This window comes from Equus asinus, chromosome 1 (assembly GCF_041296235.1).
Source record: "Equus asinus isolate D_3611 breed Donkey chromosome 1, EquAss-T2T_v2, whole genome shotgun sequence".
NCBI classification, from domain to species: Eukaryota; Metazoa; Chordata; class Mammalia; order Perissodactyla; family Equidae; genus Equus; species Equus asinus.
In genome coordinates, this window is record NC_091790.1 from 160,249,843 (window position 1) to 160,272,361 (window position 22,519).

A 22,519-nucleotide genomic window follows, 5' to 3' on the forward strand; every position below is an offset into this window, starting at 1 on the left:
TTTTACTAACAATGCTACCAGCTATCATTAATTGGTAATTTTCTATTCTTCTTGCAAATATTTCCATTGGTGAAGAAAAGGGAAATAATCTACCAAAACCCACCTCACAAAGGATGCTGACCCCATACAGAACTTCATATAGTGGAAAATAGAAATAAATTAAAACTAACTTTCAAAAAAAGGAAACCATGAAGACTTCAAACCTTACGGAGGGGAAAAGTGGAGATGAGATTTATTATACAGTAATAATGGACTCTTTCAGAAAATACTATGTGTCAAACCTGACTTGGCTATCAAGAATTCTGTCTCCACGAATAGTGGTATTTTCTTGGGCACCAAGTATAAATAACGTAAACTTTAGTTGAAATCCGTTGTTCTTCTAGAGGAGGATTCTAATATTGGATCCATTTTCTCAAATAGAAGTTTCAACCCTATAAGAATAGACCTATACCCATCCACGGTCACACATAGACACGCACGCACACACATATGCATGCATGCACACACAGAACATCATAATCCAGGAGACTGTTCATCCGCTTCCTCAACACCCCCACCCACAGGGAAGAGTAGGGCTTGAGGTAAAGCTGAGATGGGATCTGTGATGCACAGCGGTACGGTGTCCTCAGAGAGGACAGAGGGGCTCTCACAAATGAATACATATTTATCCATCCCACTCTGCAACCAAAAGAGTTGTTAAAAACGCAGAATCTACAAGAGAAAGACTAACAAATATGAAATAAAATGTTCCAATCTGCCAACTGTGCAGAACAAAAACGTGCAGCATAATTTTAGAAACTAAGGGACTCTGCTGGAGGGCCCTATTTCTTATTCTTCCAGTCTCAAGCAAAGCGAACTGACATATAGTAGATGATAGATGGACAGGCAGATTGATGGACAGACTGAGGGAGGGATGAAGGGTGAGTAAGTGGACACATTGGAAAGAAAGACTGCCTGGAAAGATGGACAAGCTATAAGCATGGGTGGGTGGGTGGATGAGTAATCAGGATGACTTTTTGCACATGGTTATTCTCAGAAAATGAGTTCCTGGGACCTCAACACTCGAGTATGAGATTTCTAGGGAAACCACAGAATATGTATGTTTAAAATGTCATGAAATGGCTGAGGAATGTCATGAAATGGCTGAGGGTTTTTATGAGAAGTTCTCACTCTTCACAGTTAAAAAGAATAATTTCTGGGGCCGGCCTGGTGGCTCAGCAGTTAAGTGTGCACATTCCACTTCAGCGGCCCGGGTTCGCCGGTTCAGATCCCAGGTGCGGACATGGCACCGCTTGGCAAGCCATGATCTGGTAGGCATCCCACATATAAAGTAGAGCAAGATGGGTATGGAGGTTAGCTCAGGGCCAGGCTTCCTCAGCAAAAAGAGGAGGATTGGTGGCAGATGTTAGCTCAGGGCTAATCTTCCTAAAAATAAAATAAAATAAAATAATTTCTGTATGCTAATGAGTGCTTTTATGAAAGTTACCTGATAGTTATTGTGGCTCATAGGCCCAAATATGGAAAAGAACCGTCATTCTATACTTGGGACAAGACCAGAGGATGGAGACAGGTGTAGCTGTAAAGGAATTAAAGAGGTAAGAAGAAGTTTGAAAAGCAGATTCAGAAGCATGTAGTACAGACAGGAGTTTGAGAACCGAGACCTGGAGTCACAGAATCTCTCAATTCTTTTTAAAAATATCTCTCTGCACAATGTTCTCCTTAGAGTTTACAAAGTGTGTTCACACGTCAGCTCACATGTGCTTCACAAAAACCCCATAAGGCAGACACAGCAGGTGTTACGATCTCCATCTGGCACATGAGGAAACTGAGTCTCAAAGAGGCTCAAGGCCTAAGATGCAGTAAATGGAGAAGGCAGGACCAGAAACCAGGACCCTGCCTCCCAGGCCAGAACACACCCCCCTACTTTCAGCTGATTGTAAATTTCAATTGATGCATAATGGCAGAACATGCCTAAAGTATTACATGTTCATAGAAGAGTGGCAGGCTAGAGCGAGGAGGGGATATCAGTGCCAGGGCCTTGAAGGATGCATAGGAGTCTACTAAGTAGACGACAGGAGGAGAGAAGAAGGACATTCTCAGCAAAGGAGAGAAAGAACAAAAACACAGAGAAATGTAAGCATGTTGTTTGTTCAAAAAATGGCGAGCAGCTCAGTGTAGCTGGGGCTTACAGTGTAAGCTGTGAGAGAGAAACTAAGAATGAGGCTAGAAAAGTAAGCAGAAGATTGTATAACCCTTATGGAGGTCAGTTATGACAAAACCTTTAACCTATAGCCCAGTGATCCTGTATCTGGAAGTGGATCGAATGGCTATACCTGCACACGTACAGAATGACTTATGCCCAGTGTTCTTCACGGCTGTACTTTCTAGATTAGCCAGCAGTCCAACAGTCCACCAATAGAAAACTGATTAAACAAATTACGGAATATCTCCACAAGGGACTATGAATAGCTGTAGAGAAAACGATAATTTCTATGTACAGATACAGAAAACTCTTTAGAAAATGTTATTACAAAAAAAGCAAACTGTAGACCTTTTCTGTAAGTTTGAAATTATATATTTAAAAAATCAAATTTCAGAATAGTGTATATAAAGTGCTACTTTCATGAAAAAAGAAAAAAGGCTAAGTATTCATATTTATTTGCATTTGTTTAAAACACTGAAAGGGTGTGCAAGATATTTATAGAAAGGGTTATGTAAGAAGGCAATCAGAGTAGACAGGAACAAGGGGAGAGTAAGAGTTCTCACCGTAAATCTTTGTAATCTTACTTTATCTTTGAACCGCATCAGTATATTACCTACCCAAAATGTAAAATTACATTAAAAGGTATCTTTACCCAAGTGAGTTGAAAATTTACATCCACAAAAAAGCCTATACACAAATGTTTACAGCAACTTAATTCATAATTGCCAAAAGTTGTATGCAACCAAGATGTCCTTCAAGAGGTGAATGGAAAAATGAGCTGTGGTACATCCAGATAACGGAATATTACCCAGTGCTTCAAAGCAATGAGCTGTTGAGCCCTGAAAAGACACAGACAAACCTTAAATGCATATTACTAAGTGAAAGAAGGCAATCTGAAAAGGACACATACTGTATGATTCCAACTATATGGCATTCTAGAAAAGGCAAAACTATGGAGACAGTGAAAGATCAGTGGTTGCCAGGAGGTGGAGGAAGGGATAGGTAAATAGGTGGAGCACAGAGGATTTTCAGGGCAGTAAAACTAAGCTGTATGACCCTGGAATGGTGGATATTTGTCCTGACACATTTGCTACAACCCACAGAATATACAAGACAAAGAGTGAACCCTAATATAAACCGTGAACTTTAGTTGATACTGAAGTATCAACATTGGCTCATGAATTGTAACAAATGTTCCACACTAATGCAAAATGTTAATAATAAGGGAAACTGGCAGGCGGGGGGGGGGGGGGGGGGGGGGGGGGGGGCCCTGGGGTGGTAAGGTGTTATATGGAAACTCTGTACTTTCTGTTCATTTCTCTGTAAACCTAAAACTGCTGTAAAAAAAATTAAGTCTATTAATTTGAAAAAAGAAAAGAAAGGAAAAACGAGCAGGGTGTCAGTGGGGAAGAGTTGTGAATGGCATACAGATCAGTCCAGACTCACATCCTATAAACACAATCAAACATTTTTAAACAAGGGAGTGACAGAGCTGAGTTCTGGGAAAAGAAAATTCTGGTGACTCTGCAGAAAGAAGAATTCAGGAGAAAGAGCCTCCCGCACCAATAAGCAGATTATAGCAGAAGGGAGATGGGGCAGTGGGGAGGAGATGGGGACACAGAAGAGGAAGCAACAGGACTCAGTGACAGCTGTCCCTGTACATCCAGGGATGAGTGGCAAAACCAGGGTCAGTGTTTCCCTCTGGTTTCTAGATTAAACTACATGGCAGGCAACGATGCTATTAGAGCAAAAGGAACAAATGAGATGGGGAAAATGAATCTGGTTTTTGACCTGTGAGGTTATTTTGCCTGCAGAATATGGATGTGGAAATGTGCAGAGGCAGCTCAAAACACAGGTATGCAACTCAGAAAAGAGGTCAGGGCTGCCTGAGAGATTAATTCTGGTATGTCTCAGACTGCACGTATTTATGCAAGGGGATATAATTTAACCTACAGTGTATTTGAGTATTAATATATCATAGACAACTAGTGAAAGGAATCCAGTCTATTTCCTAAAATGATTGTAACCATGAGAGTAAAATATTGAGTTATTTAGCCTATCCCCCCCAAAAGAAAACAAATTTTTCAAAAAGACTTATTGCAGACATATTTACAAATGGCTTTTGTGTGATGCTGTAGTTACTATGGCTACTCACAAATGACCCCAAAATTTAGTGGTGTAAACAACCATTTACTATGCTCATGAATTCGATGGGTCAGGAATTTGGGCAGGGCACAGCGGGGATGCTGTGTCTCCACTCCACAGTGTCTGGGGCCTGGAACCACTGACAGGCCATTCATTCACATGTCACTCACTCACTGGTTGTTAGCTGGGGGACCTTGATTCCCATCCATGTGGGCCCCGCCCCGTGGTCTCTATGTGGGCTGGTTTGGGCTCCTCCCAGCATGGTGCCCAGCTTCTTACAGCTAAAGTCCGTAAAGAAAGAGAGACAAGTGGAAGCTGAAACCTTTTATGACCCAGCCCCAGAGGTCACATAGCATCGCTTCCACAAAGCTCCAGTGGTCAGAACCATCACAAGCCCTCACCAAGATTCATGGCAGGGATCTAGGGCGTAAACCCCACCACTCTATGGAGGAGCGTCTATCGCACGGAGGAGCGTAAGATGTGCATGGGCGATGGAATTTGGTGCTGCCATCTTTGGGAAATTAAACCTGCCCATGTGAAAATCAAAGTATTATTTCAGTTTATATGACTCTCTGGGAAAAAGGATAGAAACATTTAGGGAAGACGGACAGAGAAGGTCAGTCACAACTCCAACCAGCAAACTTCATCCATACCGAGTCTACTCTGTTCCAGGAACAGAGAGAAAGATTCAGATCCAAACAACATGAACATTCAAACATCAATGAACACCCATTTAAAACCTAGCATGCTCACCAGAGAACCTAGCAGTCTTCTTTATACGTCTATATTCGTCTATACAAAAGGAAAGTCCTGCTGAAGTTTAGGAGCTTGGACCAAGTTAGTGGCGCAACATGAGAGGCAAGTGGTTCTGGGGAAATTCCTGTGGGAGAGAGGCCGCCTCTGCCCCACCCACAGACAGCCCTTGCAAAGTCATGCTCAACTCTGCCTGTTCATTTCACTGCTCCTGTTAAATTCGTCTAACATAAGCAGCTCCTTGTGGAGTCCTGTTGCTCTTTGGTGCTGATTCATGCTTTTAAAGGATCGAAACAGATAAAGATTCAGATAAGGAAATGAAATACGCACTGAAGAATATCCATTTAAAACCTAGCATGAGCACCAGAAAAATCAGTTTATTTTGTAAAGCATAGAACACCGAAGAGTAGAGGTTATGTCAGTGAAGAGAGCTTGTTAATTTACCAGCCCTCAATTTCTTTCTCCAAATTCGTCATCCTTCAACAAACAGCTACCATTTAAACACACACACACACGCAAATAAATATAGCATAACCAAGAAGTTGATTCCATGAATGCAAAGAGGGTTCAATTATTATATGAATAGAAAGAAAAAATCAGGTGGTTATCTCCACAATCACTGAAAAGGCCTTTAACAAAATTTAACACCTATTTTTGAGGATTTTTTTTAAAGTGCTCAAAATAGGAATTGATGTATACTTTTTTTTTTTTTAAGATTTTTTAAAAAAGTTTTTTCCTTTTTCTCCCCAAAGCCCCCCGGTACATAGTTGTGTATTCTTCGTTGTGGGTTCTTCTAGTTGTGGCATGTGGGATGCCGCCTCAGCGTGGTCTGATGAGCAGTGCCATGTCCGCGCCCAGGATTCGAACCAACGAATCACTGGACCGCCTGCTGCGGAGTGCGCGAACTTAACCACTCGGCCACGGGGCCAGCCCCTGATGTATACTTTTTAACTATACATCAGGTAATGATAAAACTATAGAATAGTTTTATAGATAAAACTATAGAAATCTTAGCCCCAAAGCCTGCATCTTACTTAATGGGGGAGCACTAGAGGCTCCCTCACTCAGGCCAGGAGCAAAGGCAAGGACACCCACTATCTCCACTACTTTTAACAGTGAATCCAAGCTACAAGCCAATCAGATAAGAAAATCATTAGAGATGTAAGAACAATCAAACTATCTCTATTTGCAGGAGTTATAACAGTATACCTGGAAAACCCAAGAGAATCAATGATAAAAGCTGACACAACCAATAAAAAATCTAGTATATAGCAGAATGTAAAATTAACATAAAATAGCCACCGGGAAAGTTTGATAACACACTTTAGGAATATGGAGAAAGAGGCATTGTCATACATTGACCGTGGGAATGCAAAATGGTACACCAGCTTTGGAAGGAAATTGGACAATACCTAACAAAATTATATACTTATTTACCCTGTGACCCAGAAATCCCATTTCTAGGAGCCTATCCCAAAGAAATATTGACAAAAACAGGATTTTTTTAAGCACTCAAAATAGGAATTGATGGATAATTTTTTAACCTGACAAAAATATATAAACCAGGACCAGATACTGTGACAGATGCATAAGGCTATTATTCACTGCAGCACTATGTATAATGGCAAAAGAGTGGAAAACAACCCAAATGTCCAGCAACATGGGACTGATTAAACTATGATACATCCATAGAAGGAATACTCTGCAGCTGTAAACGAGGAATGATGGATATCTATATACCAAATGAAGTGATCTCCAAGATATGGTTTTAGCGGAAAAAAGCAAAGTGAAGAAAAGTGTGTATGGCATGCTACCATTCATCTAAGAAAGGAGGAAAGGGATTGGGGTGAATATGCAAATACATGTGTGTGTGTGTAGTTTATTACATATACACATAATTTTTTAAACGGAAGGATAAACCAAACTTCCAAAATATGGTTACCTATAGGAGAAAAAGGAAATTGAATAAGTAGGACAAAGATAGAAGTTAGACTTCTATGAATATATCTTACTTTGTAGATTTGACTTTGGAACCATGTAAATATTTTACTTAATTATAAAACAAGGGCCACAGCAAAGAACACGGAATTCTCCACGTGATCCTGTTTTTAAGGCTATGAATAAACCTGAATGGAAACAGGAATCAACAGAACGAACATGACAGTTCTGACCAGTGAATAGGCTTCCACGAAAGTTAAGATGGGCTGGGCAAAGCCAGAGGAAGAAAATAAATGCTACCTGAGAGACTGTAACACACGACTTACCTCAACCTTGCTCTCGGGGTCATGATCAGCAGCCGAGAAATACACAACCTCTTGTACTTCATCCCTGGGCCGAGCTGAATTTTTCCCAAATACCACCAGACCGTCCTTAGCACGTGGTGGGAAGGCCACAAAACAGTAACTTGGAGGAGCTACAGGCATCCTGAAAAGAGAGAGAACGGCAGAGACAGTATGGGAGCAGGCCTAACATAGACTATTCCAACAGTGAGTTCTTCCAACATATTTCACCAGCTAAAACAGTTTTAGTATTGAACTGTGTGCAGCAAGCTCATTAAGAGATCCCAGCTGGCAAAGCAAGGTGGGGCGCCTGGAGTAGAACCACAGAGCCGCTCCGACCAGATACTGTTTAGTACTCCGTGAGATTAAACGAGCTCAGTTTTGCAACAAACTGCAGTGGCAGCCAAAAGTGCAATGACGTAGGAGAAAGGAAAGGAGGTTATTGTTCCAGGCAGAAAACACACACACACACACACTGCAATCTGTCACAGTAATAGAAAATAAATAAATATACCTTGTCAGAGTGCCCTACAGACACGCCTCCGCTCTAGAGATGTGTGGCTGCCACCTAATAGATTTGGTGGTGCTGATGGGGAAATGGGTCTAGAGATAAACTGAAAGATACTCCTCCTTTTTAATGCACTTTTAGTCCACCTCAATGACATAACACTCAAGCACCTCTTGGTTTTCCTCCCAACTCTCCAGCTGCTCCCAGGCTGCCTTGTTCTCCTCTACCTGAGCACTGAGCATCCTCACTGCTTGACCCTTCTTTCCCCATTTAATGCTCTTTTCTCTCTGGGAAAACTCATTCATGCCCATTGGTCACTTATGTGCCAATGACCTACACATTTAATTCCAGCTCAGTTTTCTCCTTGAGCCCCTGACCCAAAGACCCGACTGCCTACCCATTATCCAAAGCTGATTTCATCATCTTCTTCCCTAAACTAGGTTCCCTATCTCATTGGCCAGCTCCACTATCCACCCACTGGAGCATCTGGAACTCAGGAACTATCCTTACCATCTGCTTCTCCATTACCTAACATACCACCAAATTCCACCTGTAGATTTGATCTCCAAAATTATGGGAACAATCTGCTTCTCTCCATCTCCACTATCACCACCCTGTACCAAGCTGCCGTCATCTCTAGCCTGGATCACGGCAGTAGCCTCCTAAGGATACTCCATGACCACTGTTATTCCCCCTCCAAAATATTCTCCACATTGCAGCCAAAGTGACGTTTTTAAAAGGAAGATTTGATCATGTCAATCATGTCCTCCCTGCTTAAAATCCTTCAGAGGTTTTGCATGGCTCTTGGAACAAAGACCAAAACCTGATCAAGCTTGTGCCCCCTCTCCAGCCTCATCTCATGCCACTCAGCCCTCCACTCTCTCAACTCCAGCACACAGTCCTTTTTCTAATTCCTCCAATACTCCCAGGGCCTTTGCACATGCTGTACCCGCTTTCCTGAGCACTCCTTTCTCTGTTCCCTACACCAACACCATTTGCCTAGTTAATTCTGCTCCTTCACAAACCAGTTCAAATGTCAGTCTAATTTCTGTCACTGTACCATATGCTCTCATAGAATCTTAACCTTTTCCTTTATAGTAACAATCACAATCTGAAATATTTGCATAATTATTTTATTACCAACAATCAATACTTAGTCTCCCTCCAAAGTCTAAGCAACATGAAGGCAGGGACCATGTCTCTTTTGCACACAACTATAAATGCAGCTCTACACAAAACCTTCTGCAGGGCACATTTTCAATAAACAACGAACAAGCGCTCTTTTCTTCTTTCTTAATACTCCCCCCAAACTGAAGCCGACTTTCTGCAGCTCTTTCTCTGCACCATGCCTCTGCACCTAGATGTTCATGCTAGAACATGCTAGAATTTTGTTCCATTCATTTTTGTGCATATCTTTCAGGATCTGATTCAAAATCCCTTTCTTTCAGGAAGCCTTCTATAACGGATTCTGTCATTTTCTCAGCATCCATAAGCACTAATGCATCCAGTTTGTTCTAGGATAATGTGCATTTGTTGCTTGTAAATGTACTGCTTTAGCTGTTTCAAATAAAGCTCCCTGAGGGCAGGACCCATGCCACCAACAGTCACCCCTTTCTCAACTCCCTACTATAGGCACTCAACGAACATTATCTATTGAACTAACTAGCATATTTATGTCATCAACTATACAATTAAATGTGTTTTATTTTATGAGTCCAAAATGTAAGTGAGAAGTAAAGCAATGTCCTCAGAAAAGCAACTGGGATTCAAAACTCAGCCCCACCACTTACTAGCTATGTGACCTCGAGCAAGTCACTTTACCTCTTTGAGCCTAGGTTTTCTCTTCTGCAATTGTTTTGCCCCAGCCCACAGGTTTACCATGAGTATCGAATGAAATGATGCTTGAGAACATATTTTGCAAACTGTAGAGGCTATAGGAGTATAAGATATTTTATTTGGGTTTTGACTGTTCAAATAGAGCAGCATCTCAAAATTTTTGTTAAGCAAGCCAATCAAAACCAACTCTCCTCACCCATAACTGGAGCAGTTATCAAATCGCAGAGTCAGCAACATTCTGTCTGTGTTTAGAAACATCTTTGTGAGGGACCATATTCCTATGTCTACATCGAGGCTACTTCAGGTTAGTCTGTACACGCACACCCTGGACTGTCAGAGGTCGTCCCCTCATTGCTTATTGCTTATGGCAGGCCCGTCCCCAGGGTACAGAGAAGTGGGGGAGCCCATAACTTTGAAAATAATTCCCTCTTAGCTCATGAAAATATCCCCCTCTCCCTTTGTGAGAAAGAAAAGGCAGGACGATAAGGGGACTCCAGATCTTTCTCCCCTTAACCTTTCCCATTCTCACAAAAACTGCATTATCTTTAGACTCCAGGGGTAGAGAGAGAAAAACAAAGACTCTGTATGTGTAAGAAAGACCTAGAATAATTATAAGATAAAATGCCTTTATAGAGGGTTCTTAGAACTTGGGGGTGGGAAGAATTGATGGCTGGGCCAAATAAAGTGAAACAGACCCAGAAGAAGATAAGATGGAGAAAGGACACATTCACCCATGTTTGTAAGCCTCTCATATGCAATATGACTTACCTTCAGCCCCCGTTGGTGGGCCATTTCAAAAGTACTATTGTCTCATCTATGAGCGGAACTTTATTTGATCCTTAAAAATAGTGGGAATCCACTGGTCTTGAATTTTCAAGATGTATCTACAGAAAATAAATAAAACCCATAGGGTTTTTGACAAGCACCTATTCTTCAGCCAGGACGTCCGTTTGGCCAGCAGGTCATCTAGGTCACTGGACCATGACGAGGATGTAGGCAACAGAAGCCCAGGGGTTTGTGGGCCCAGGGAGGCTGGCTTTTCCACTGAATTTTGTGAATGATTGGGAATGCCAAAAGGGAGCAGAATTTATAAGTCTATTTTTTTTTAAATGCTGATGAACCAGCAAACTGTGCATCACAACCTTAGCAAACTAGCCAAGGCTAATTGTCCATATATTTTTCCTGGATCACCATTCTACATACTGACTAGCCTCGGAGATGACTTAGCTGGTTTCTTTTCTGCTCTCTAGATCAGTGCTGTCCAAAAGAACTTTCTACAATGATGGAAATGTTCTATCTCCATTGTCCGACCCAGTGGCCACTAGGCTTATGTAGTTATTTAAGTGTAATCAATATGATTAAGGAACTGAATTTTAATTTTATTAAAAACTTTAATCAATTTGAATTTAAATAGCCACACGTGAGTAGTAGGAATCCTATTGGACAGGGCAGCATCACAACTTCCGAATAAACCAAGAAATGAAGATTTTCACATGAAGGCTTCCCATGATCCCAGAAGTACTTATTTGTGAAGTCCTCTACTTATTCTAATGACAAAATGTGCTATCAACCATATAAATTGAATTAGCAAAGAGGAGGCAGGACACTTTCGGAAGACTAAAGAAAACAAAGCTTAGGAAGCAGCTGTTGAACTCACCAGGCAGAGTTTAGGCAAACTCTTTTCCCCAGAAGCTAATGGTGCTCCCAGGCCTGGATAACAATTCCATTTCCCTTGATCTGAATCTCATATTCCTACTCTGAATACACCATGAAAGTGGCCCTCACTGCTACCTGGAAATCCTCTGTGTACTTCTCTGGTCAATTTGTCTCTTTCTCCTCTAAATAAACTTTGATACCCTCACTTCTCTTCAAACCTCCAACCACCTCGTCTAAGCAGATATCTCTCCTCCTACTCCACGAAGGACAGATGGACGGGGAGGGAGATGGCGACGATTTTAGTGTCTATCCCATAATAGATAGTAAACCCACTGAAGACTTTTAAGCCAGGTTTTCTGTAGGAAATAGAGTCAGTGAACATAGACAACTTCTGAAAGAAGTTGGCTGTGATAGGGAAGAGACAACACAGTAGGTGGAGATGAAGAGATCAATAAGTAATTCCATTTCTATGCATCTACCCAAAGGAAATGATCAGGAGTACGAACAAGATTTATGCACAGAAGTGTTCATCACAGTGGTATTTATACAGGTGAAAGACAAACTGAAACTTAATTGTCTAGCATCAGAGAAATGGTTAAAAAGTTTATGTTACATCTATATGGTGGAATACTATAAAACCATTAAAAATGTCTGTGAAGAGTTCTTAATTGCATAGAGAAATGGTTTGGGGGATTCCAAAATAAATTATCTTAATTATGTAAAAAATATGCATAGAAAAAACTAGAAGGAAATGTGCCCAAAATATTAACAGTGTGCATTTAACCACTGCGCCACTGGGTTGCCCTGAATTTTATTTTAAAGAAAAAAATTGGGGGGCTGGCCCGGTGGCGTAGCAGTTAAGCTTGCCCTCTCCACTTCGGTGGCCTGGGGTTCACCAGTTGGGATCCCAGGTGTGGACCTACCCACAGCTTACCAAGCCATGCTGTGGCAGGCATACCATATATAAAGTGGAGGAAGATGGGCACGGATTTTAGCTCAGCGCCAGTCTTCCTCAGCAAAAGAGGAGGATTGGCAGCAGACGTTAGCTCAGGGCTAATCTTCCTCAAAAAAAAAAAAAAAATTGGCTCTACTTCTACATCCTGACACATCTAAAATTTCAAAACTGGCAAATTCTTATATGAGTTATAGCTAGGACGAAATTTTTTATTCAGCATTATTATAGCTCTTCTCTGATACTTTCTTGTCCTTTTTGTTACAGCCTGCCCAATTCAGAGTTACTCAGGGAGGACATGAATGTTCATTACTATTATTTACACAAAAAGTAAACCTGCCTCCTACAGTTGTCTCCTTAACAGGAAAAGAAAAACTCGCCCATCAGGAAGCCAATTCTGTGCTGATCCCGAAATGAAATCCTTCTGAAAGAGATTCAAGGAAACTCAATTTTGTTCCTGTTATTTGTCAAAATACTGGTAAAGATACCAGATATTCACACCAAGAAGGAAAAAGAAAAAAAACCTGACAAGTTAGCTCATCTATCTACTGTATAAAACATGTAGTTTGAAATCTTTGTCTACAGGATTTTTATAAATTGTCAAACTATTCATGCACGACACAAGAAACCAACTTCAAGGTTTTTCTACTTTTCCCTCTCTATACAGCTTTGGGAGATGTCATATTCTCCTCCACAAAGAAAAATAAACTAAAATACAATTAATTCGCAATTATACATGTCAGTACAGAAATTCAGTGCATAAAAATTTTTTTCATCTTTTACATTCAGCTTTAGAAAATAGTATAACCATTTGATAATGGATTTTCCATCATAACTACACTCTACTTAAACCAGCATTAAAATCAGTGAACAGAGCTTACGCAGAAATAAAGCCATGATTGATGGCTTTTTCAAACGTGCTGGTTTTGAGGTGCAATTCTGAAGCCGTTTTCTGAGTCAGGGGGACCCAGAGGTGGGGTGGGGTGCGGTGGCACACCCTAGGCCTGAAACCGAACCCAGGAGTGTCCAAAGCAGTGTTTTCCAAACTGCATGTTGTGGACCTTCTGCCGGCTATAAAATCAATTTAGTGGATAGGATCCGCATTTTTCTCTTTAGAAAAGCCTTTTTTATAAAAGAATATATGCATTTCAGTAAGTTAGTACAAGAAACTTTAATTTTAAGTTCGGGTACACACATGAACACGTAAGTATACATGTACTGGGTTGAGACGCCCCATTTGTCTCTTACTGTGGGTTTCAAGCAAAAATCTTTAAAAGCAATGGGTCTAAAGGGTAGGTCTACTGAATAAGGCTTCTTTGTGGTAAATGCCAATTAGGATTCTTGCCAGGCTAGCAATAAACTAACAGTTCCAATTAATGAAACACTCCAATTTAACTCCCATAGATGGTTAAACTGACAGGCACTTCCTACGAAGTACTTGCTAAGAATATATTAAAGTACATTTATCTGTAGTCTATACTGTATGTTTTCTCAAGCTGAAATTATTTTTAATGTTGTATGCTATTCGAAGAGAGGGGATATTAAAAGAATGGAGGCTGGGATAAGGATGCAAGTTGTAAATATTAAAACATCACATAGCTGGTATTGTTTTTGTGGTGGAGAAAAGAAGTTAGATTATTCACCAGCTGGAAGGGCATGAAAAAATAGCTAGTATTTTCCTTCTCACAGCCCCCACCTCCAGTCAGTTCTCAGTATGAGCCACCTGTTTCCCTTTAGACTAACCCTGTCCAATGGAACTTTCTGTGATAACGGAAATGTCCTACATCTGTGCTGTCCAGTACAGTGGCCGCTAGCCAGACGGGGCTATTGAGTACTTGAAATGTGGCTAGTGCAAGTGAGGAACTGAGTTTTTAAGTAATTTAAAATCAAATAGCAGACATTATACGAAGTGAAATAAGCCACTCACAAGAAGACAAGTACTGTATAATTTCACTTCTGTGAGGTTCCTAGAGTAGTCAAACTCATAGAGACAGAAAGTAGAAGGGTGGTTTCCAGAACCTGGGGGGAGGGGGCATGGAGAGTTGGTGTTTAATGGGTACAGTTTCAGTTTTGCAAGGTGAAAAAGTTCTAGAAAGTGGCTGCACAACAATATGGATATACTGTACACTTAAAACGGTTATAAAGATGACAAATTTATCTTATGTGTACTTTACCACAATTTAAAAAATTTTTTAATTAAATAGCCACTCGTCGGTAGAGGCTACAGTACTGGGCCACTCGGTTTTGGAGATTGTGCAATCCCCTGTGGTCAAGTATCCCAAAATCATCATCGTCCTCCTTATCAAACTCCTTTCAAGATTCCTGACTGCCTCTTGGAAGGAGGCATCAGAACTCCAGCTTTCCTGGCCTTCACAGCACAGGAGCTGCCTGTACTGGCATTCACCCTCTGACTGGGGACAGAAGCCTGGGTACAGGCGTGGAAGGCTGGAGCACTGCACCCCCGTAACTAGGAGACCGCTTCCAGAATGTCTAGACGAGGAGGGAGGAAGCTGCACGGGAGAAAAGGTCTTTGTCCTCAAGTTCAGTGAGTTGTTATTGAAGGGCGTGAATGCTCCAAGCCCGGGCAGGGGTTTTCTTTGCCTGACTGCCAAAGAGCCCTGCCCTTTTAGCTCAATGAAGCTGGAGTGGCCCTCATCAGTCACCTTATCCAGGAATAAGAAAGCCTTGAGTTGCCTGAGAGGAAGAAAATGACTGTGTGTATAAGCTATGGGCTTATTAACTGTGTTGCAAATAACTGTGAGAAAGCGCCTTTCCTCACACAAGGAAATGAAACCCAAATGTTCAGCTAGTCTTCCGTGCTCTCCAAGCTCCCGGCTTTTCCGAGGAGACTGGGTAAGTTTAAGCCCAAGGTCTGTGAATTACCACCTTCCAGAAAAGCAAAGAAGAAATTATTTTCTAGCGTTACTTTACTGATTGATGAATTCATTTTTTAAATTATTGACATTCCTGCTGAACTGAAAATAGGACAGATGATACTCATTTATAAATTGATTTTTCTGTCATATCTGCTGTTGAAATGGTAAGGAATAAATCAAGTGTTTGGGAAAGGAATTATCTAACTAAAAATTGGAATGTAAATGCCAGCTGATGAAAGGCGTATAAATTAGCTCAGACTCATCAAGCTCTGCCTGAAAGAAAGGAAGATTCTACTAAGCGTTTCACTGAAAATTCAAGATACTAGAACGTAAAGCTTTAGGACTCCACAGCCAGTGAATTCCAGCTTCCAATACTTAATGCCTTGAATGAGAACTATCTAAGGGAAGAGAGATCCTGTAGGGTACTAAGTAAGTAAGCAGGCCTTGGAGCCAACCTGGGTTCAAATCTCAGCCCCCTGTCACCTTTCTGTGGAATGGATAAGGACAGGATTGTGCCCGTCTTTAGCTGACATACTTCCAGGCAGCATGGGGTGGGACAGGGGTGGCAGGCTCCATGTTTGTTTGGTTTGGCCCAGAGTGCTGGGCTAGATAGTATTTTTTTAAAAACCTGAATTAGCCCCTAACATTTTAAAATCTAGAGATTTTCCAAAGAAATTCAGATACTTGGTTTCTCTTGAAAACTCAAAGGATCTGGCAAGCCCGGGTCCACATTCCTGCATGACAGTGAGACTGGGGTTGAGAAGGGCTCCTCTCCACAGTCCCCTCCAGTCCCAGGCACTGAGGCCAGTGAAGCGCCACCTATCATCACCCCGGGTCTATTGCTTTGTTTCTTCTTTTCCCGTTCAGTCGTATTCATTTACAATGCCTGGTTGCCCCTGCAGCCCCACGTGTACAGGGACAAGAAAATGACACACTTGAAAGACAGACAGACCCTTGTTCCTATCTTGACTCCACCCTCTAACCTGGTGAAACAGGCAGGTTAGAAACTCTCTGAGCCAGAGCTTCCCCATGTGAAAATGGAACTAATCCCCCACACCCAACACAGCACTCGTGTTCGTGTGAGAGCTTACGGAAAGCACCTAGTCCTGTGGCTGTATACAGTGGCACTCAATAAATGTTCACTTCCCTCCCTCCTACTGTCCCTGGTGATGGGTTTGCCAGTTTGGCACCAATTCCTACTACGCTCCGATGCTACGATACCCTCTCAGCGACGGCTTGCACCTGACATGTAAGACACTCCAAGTCTAACCAAGATGTCCTTAAAGAATCAAAGCGGAAGGACAGAGCCTCTAGCTCTAGCCATCAGCTTACAGGGAAGACAAAGGGCACGGTGGGGATGCACCAGCACAATCCAGACCGTGAGAAACGCCACAGGACAAATCTGATTTCTTTAACAACAACGACGAAAACTGCAAGGAAAAAAAGAACCAAATCAACCAACCAACCGCAGTACACAGAACTTACATGGATCCTGCTTTAAACAAACTGTACACAAACTTTATAAGACAACTGGGGAAATGTGAGCACCGGTTGGATATTTATGATACTAAGGAATACATTTCTTAGATATAATGATGTTGTGGCTCTGTCTGAAAAAAGAGCCGATAGCTTTCAGAGATACATACTGAAATATTTCCACGTGAAGTGATAGAGTGAAAGTAATCAGGGTGGGGAGAAAGGGTGGGCATTCAGAAGAAACAAGATGGACAATGTAATAAAAATGGCTGAAGCTGGGGAGTGGGTACATAGGGGTTTACTATGCTGTTCTCCTTACTTTTACATGTACTTGAAATTTTCTGTAATGAATAACTTTTAAAAAGTAAAGCACAGGATAAGATGTTTAAAATTCTTTGAACATAAGAAACAGCACTGGACTGATCTAACACAGGCAATGTTTTCTCGGAGTTATTACCTGTGAGTAACTCACTCAGGGGCTCAGATACCTCCTTGAGGAAGGAAGACGGACAGGGAAGGGCTTTAGTTTGGCTCGGGATGTTAGTGCACTGGGGGAAGAGGCGAGTCCCTGGTTCCCTCTGCTTTGCCTGATCCCTTTTCCTCAAGTTGTAAAACCCTGGTCTCATCAGACTGTGAGCCCCGTGAGGGCAAGGACTTACATAAATTCTTATTTCCCTGGCACCTAGCACACAGCCTGGCACATGATAAGACCTCGCTAAATGTCTGCTGAGCAAATGAAGGGGAAGGAGGGGTATCTATATTTCACTTCAATGAGAGAAAAAGAGCTGAAAAATCTGATTCTGACAAGATGCTCCCATGCTGTAGTTCAATCCATGGTAATCACATTTGGCCACACATCAAAATGGTCTGGGCAGCCTGTTAAAATGGCAGCTTCCTGGACACCTCCTCCTTGGAGATTCTCATTCAGTGCGTCTGAGCTGAGACCACAGGAAGGATGTTTTTCAGAAATGCCCAGGTGATTCTGATGCAACAGCCATGGGAGAGGTTGTTTAACTTCTTAGCTTCTCAAAAGTATTATTCATTTTTTCTGCCTGGCTCTTTTTGGGACTGTGGAAACTTCCCAACACATGCAAGAGGAGTACCATAAAGCCCTGTAAGGCATCAGCCATCCTCAAGCGTCATCAACTTTCTGCCTTCTTGCTTCTCAACTTTATTTTTAAGGAAACCATTTAATGGTAATGGGATGTTGCTGAATTCAGCAACAGCACAGGCAGCGGCGTTCTCTGCCTTCAGGATGAAAGTGGGCGAAACCCATCCCTGGTGAACTTGCGAGAGTAGGATTCTCTTCTCCCTTGTATGACAAATAGGGGTGTAGGAGGCTGTGTTTTCTCGTCTCTAGCTTTAAAACTGGGAAATCAGGCTACATGACAACCAAGAAGATTTGGTTTGTTAAGTGTTATTTAAATGTTTTGCATTTTTCACTGCTTTAAAGAAATCGAGTCTCATCCAACTCTTTAAAAATGGCTTAAAAAAAAAAGTCTTCTTTATTGAACACAGATGCAAGGTAAACCCTTTGATGACTACTTTTGCCTTGGATAGAAAGTGAGAAATTTGAGCCAGAAAAAAGAAGAGTTAAATATCATGTCAAGCAGTTGAATATTTCTAAATCAGTAAGACTGCTCAGAAATATCCTTAGGATACTTTTTTCTTAATGATTGAGATGATCACAAACTGATTTATTATTTCATCCCAAAAATACTGCAATTCAGGTGATTAGTGAGAGGAAATTAAAAGAGTGTCTATTTAAAAATTGTAAAACCATGGGGTCCGGCCCTGTAGCCGAGTGGTTAAGTTCACGCTCTGCTTCGGCAGCCCAGGGTTTCACCGGTTTGGATCCTGGGTGCCAACATGGCACTGCTCATCAGGCCATGCTGAGGAGGCGTCCCACATGCTACAACTAGAAGGACCCACACCTAAAAATATGCAACTATGTACCTGGGGGTTTTGGGAGAAAAAGGAAAACAATAAAATCTTTAAAAATTGTAAAACCAAAATTCCAGGTAATTAATGACTACTCAAGTTTACCATAACCACTGATAATTTAATGGGCCACTGCTGGTACAACCTTCTCTCCCAAAATACACCCACTTAGATGATTATAAGAATCAAAAAAGAAAACAAAACAAATTTATGACATGTAATTGGCTACCTATACACATCATGGAAAGCCAGGAAATAAAGAAATAGATGGGAACAAGCTCGTAAAATGAAAAGAGGTCACACAAATTGTATATGGTATCATTCAAATTGCATATATTATTTAGATAGGTGATGCAAAAAGATCATAAGGAAATGCAACAATATTTTGAGGAGTAATATTATCCCGGGTTGTAGTATATCTGGTTGTAAACAATTTCTTAACCTCTATATATTCAGTCACTTTCACATTTCCCACATGAAAATATGGAATTTGTATGAAAACATTTTTTTAAAAAAAGAAAAGGAAGAGTGGAGATCGAAATAATCTATTATTCCAATTCATTGTAGCTAATAAATATGGGCTTGCAATAAGGCAGAGACTCGTGGGTTGGGGAGAACCCCACAGTTTAGCCATGGCAAATGAACTCATTTTATCTTTTGGCCACATCTGATTCTGCCTCATTTGCAAGATATGGTCACAATGAGAAATATGAATAAAGCAAAATGTCTAACTTAATGCTTCATGTGACAGACTAATTAAGGAAATGTAGAGTTTTCTATAGTCAAATGGAATGTTGTGCTTCAAAATCTACATTTATTCATAGGATAAATTAGGAGGTAACTAGTCACTTTACAAAAGTATTCTTCAGGGGCCGACCCAGTGGTGTAGTGGTTAAGTTCACATGCTCCCCCTCGGCAGCCCAGGGTTCACTGGTTCAGATCCCGGGTATGGGCCTATGCACTGCTTATCAACCCATGCTGTGGCAGTCGTCCCACATATAAAGTGGAAGATGGGTACGGATGTTAGCTCAGGGCCAATCTTCCTCAAAAAAAAGTAGGGGCAAGCCCAGTGGCATAGTGGTTAAGTTCACGTACTCTGTTTTGGCAGCCCAGGGTTCACTGGTTCTGATCCTGGGTGCAGACCTACGCACCACTTGTCAAGCCATGCTGTGGCAGGCATCCCACATATAAAATAGAGGAAGATGGGCACAGATGTTAGTTCAGGGCCAATCTTCCTCAACAAAAAGAGGAGGATTGGCAGCAGATGTTAGCTCAACGTTAGTCTTCCTCAAAAAAAAAAAAGGTATTCTTCAAATCACTCCAGAATTCCTCTATAATGCAGAATATTTTTATTTGATGTTTCCCAACTCTTAAACATCAAAAAATTTTCATGGACACTCCACATAACAGTCATTGTAGCTGGTGTGTGAAAATACGTAATGAATATGTCATGAATTTAGTAACACTCTCAATAGATATGTATTTACTAAATGACAATGGAATTCTTACACATTTGAAAAATAGTAGTGCAGGTACAGATGGCTCATTATTTAGTCTGTGTACATTCAATGCTGGGACACGTGGATTCAAGGACCACCTGCAAAAACTCCACCACACCCAGTGATCTGTCCATCATTCTGGTGCATTTATAACACGGTCCAAGTAAAAGAAAACGCAGGCTGCGTGCTTATCTCTTTTGCAAGAGCTCTTTTAGGGATTTTAGAGTGAGAGGAAGAGGAGAGATTAGTTGAATGGCATCCATTTCTCATAGATGCCTCTTTTTTTTTTTTTTTTAAGATTTTATTTTTTCCTTTTTCTCCCCAAAGCCCCTCCGGTACATAGTTGTATATTCTTCGTTGTGGGTCCTTCCAGCTGTGGCATGTGGGATGCTGCCTCAGCGTGGTTTGATGAGCAGTGCCATGTCCGCGCCCAGGATTCAAACCAACGAAACACTGGGCCGCCTGCAGTGGAGTGCACGAACTTAACCACTCAGCCATGGGGCCAGCTCCCCCTCTTTTTTTTTTTTTTTAATGCAGGAAAGAGTAGATAAACAGCATAAGCGGGATTCATTTTGTCGCTCAAACTAGCCAAATTAGAAAAATACAGACAAGTTCATTGTAAGGAAGATGTTTTCTAACACATGGCAGGTTGGAGACAGTTTTCCATCTTTCATAGTAATAGAAAGAAGGAAAGAAAGTGGCTTGCATCACATTAATGATGCACGTTAGAACTGTGCAGTCACGATGATCTCTCTAAGCAGTTACATGATGGCTTTTTAAGAAAGAAGCAGACAGACTTGGATTCCAGGCGTAGTTCCTCCACTAAATTCTTCATCTATAAAATGTGGCCACAATGTCTACCATGTACTGTTATGGGGATTAAATGAGATAATATATGCAGAGTATCTAGAATGCAAGAAAGGTTTGTTCCCTTAACTTGTTCTTAAAGAACAGTGTTCTGGGAATATAATGATATTGGAGATAAAGGAGAAGAATGTGTTTGAAACAGGCAGGTATGTGGTCAGCTGCCAAAAGCATTCTCTGTGGGGAAGATCTGGGAACTACTGAGCAAGCCGCTTCTAGGGTCCTTTCATTTCCTTCTGTTCTCATTTCTAACATTGCTGTCATTGTGTCCACTAATTTGGCAAGGTTACTCTGAATTATGACCTTCCTATTCCCACCATCTGTTTTCCTCTCTCATCTAAACAATGCATTGTCTATTCTGATCTTTTCCCATTAATGTGATTTGATATGTACCTGTCAACTCTGTAAACTGAGATTCTAAAAAACCTTCCCATTCTTAAAATGGTGGTTTACACTCTATCCCTGTAAAAAAATTAGCTGAACATTCACTTCTTACAGAAGAAATAAAGTAATAAGATTTAAATCTTGCTAGTAAACAGAGGGTTACTTTATGTCTAGCAAAATGGACTTTAGAACTACTTTGTAAATGTCCATTAAGGTTAGAGCCATTGGCGTTTTACCATTAGGAAATTTATCCCACTTTATTATCAAAAGGACCCTATATATATATATATATACAATAATGTGTGTATACAAATATATTTGTATGTATATATTTGTGTGCACATAAACGTTTATGTAAATATAAGTATAAAAGATAGATAGATGATAAATACATAGATAGATGATAGACTGACAGATAGGAAAAAAGAAAAGGGCCAAGAAGGATTAATATCTAACTGACAATAGGAGTAAGGGTGAGATATAGAGATAGAAACTTTAAATTTTACTTTATCAGTTATGTCATTTTAAATTACTTTATAGCAAGCTCATATTACTTCATTGGATTTTTAATCATTTTTTTATAAATCTGATTACTTTAGTGCTTGAGAAGGACATTTTAAGACATTTCATTGAATTCTTCCAGGTCACTAGGGCACTGATAAGTGTAATTTTAAAGTATACTAAGGTTTTACTTTAAGAGGAGAAAAAAATATTCAGAAGAGCCTTTGATTGCTACATCATTTTGATTAGGATTTTTAAGAAGTCAGATGAATTGCCAATGTGTATTTTGAGCCCCTAACCACCTACAGGCTGCTTGTTCAACCCAAGGGAAAATGGAGCTCCACAGATGTTTTCAAGGTCTCTATCATCCAGAAGAAGAGGTGCTCATGTACACAACCAAGAGAGGAAGGCAGCAACCTAACTGAAAACAATGATTGGAAAGCTTATGGGAGGTTTCAAGGATGTCTACCTCACCTTAGGGGAGTAGATTAAGCACTGAGAGATTTAGGTTAAATATATAACCATTAAGAACACACGAAGAAGCGAACATTAACCATCTCCAGCTCTTTCCCTCTGCTTCAAGTGAGACTCAAGTTGGAAGACCCCCAGCTCTCTCCCCTTTCAGTCACTCTCACTGGGTGACCTG

General features: G+C 40.9%; 1 protein-coding gene across 1 annotated transcript in view; it reads right to left on the bottom strand.

Annotated features, from left to right (window-relative positions):
* The window catches only part of SCRN1 (secernin 1), a 61,592-nt gene that overhangs the window by 32,960 nt on the left and 6,113 nt on the right, over positions 1-22,519 (bottom strand). Inside the window, exon 2 of the mRNA XM_014841047.3 lies at positions 7,366-7,525. Within this exon, the coding sequence (XP_014696533.2) occupies positions 7,366-7,524 (159 nt within the window). The 5' untranslated portion in view covers position 7,525. The remainder of the gene's footprint in view (positions 1-7,365; positions 7,526-22,519) is intronic.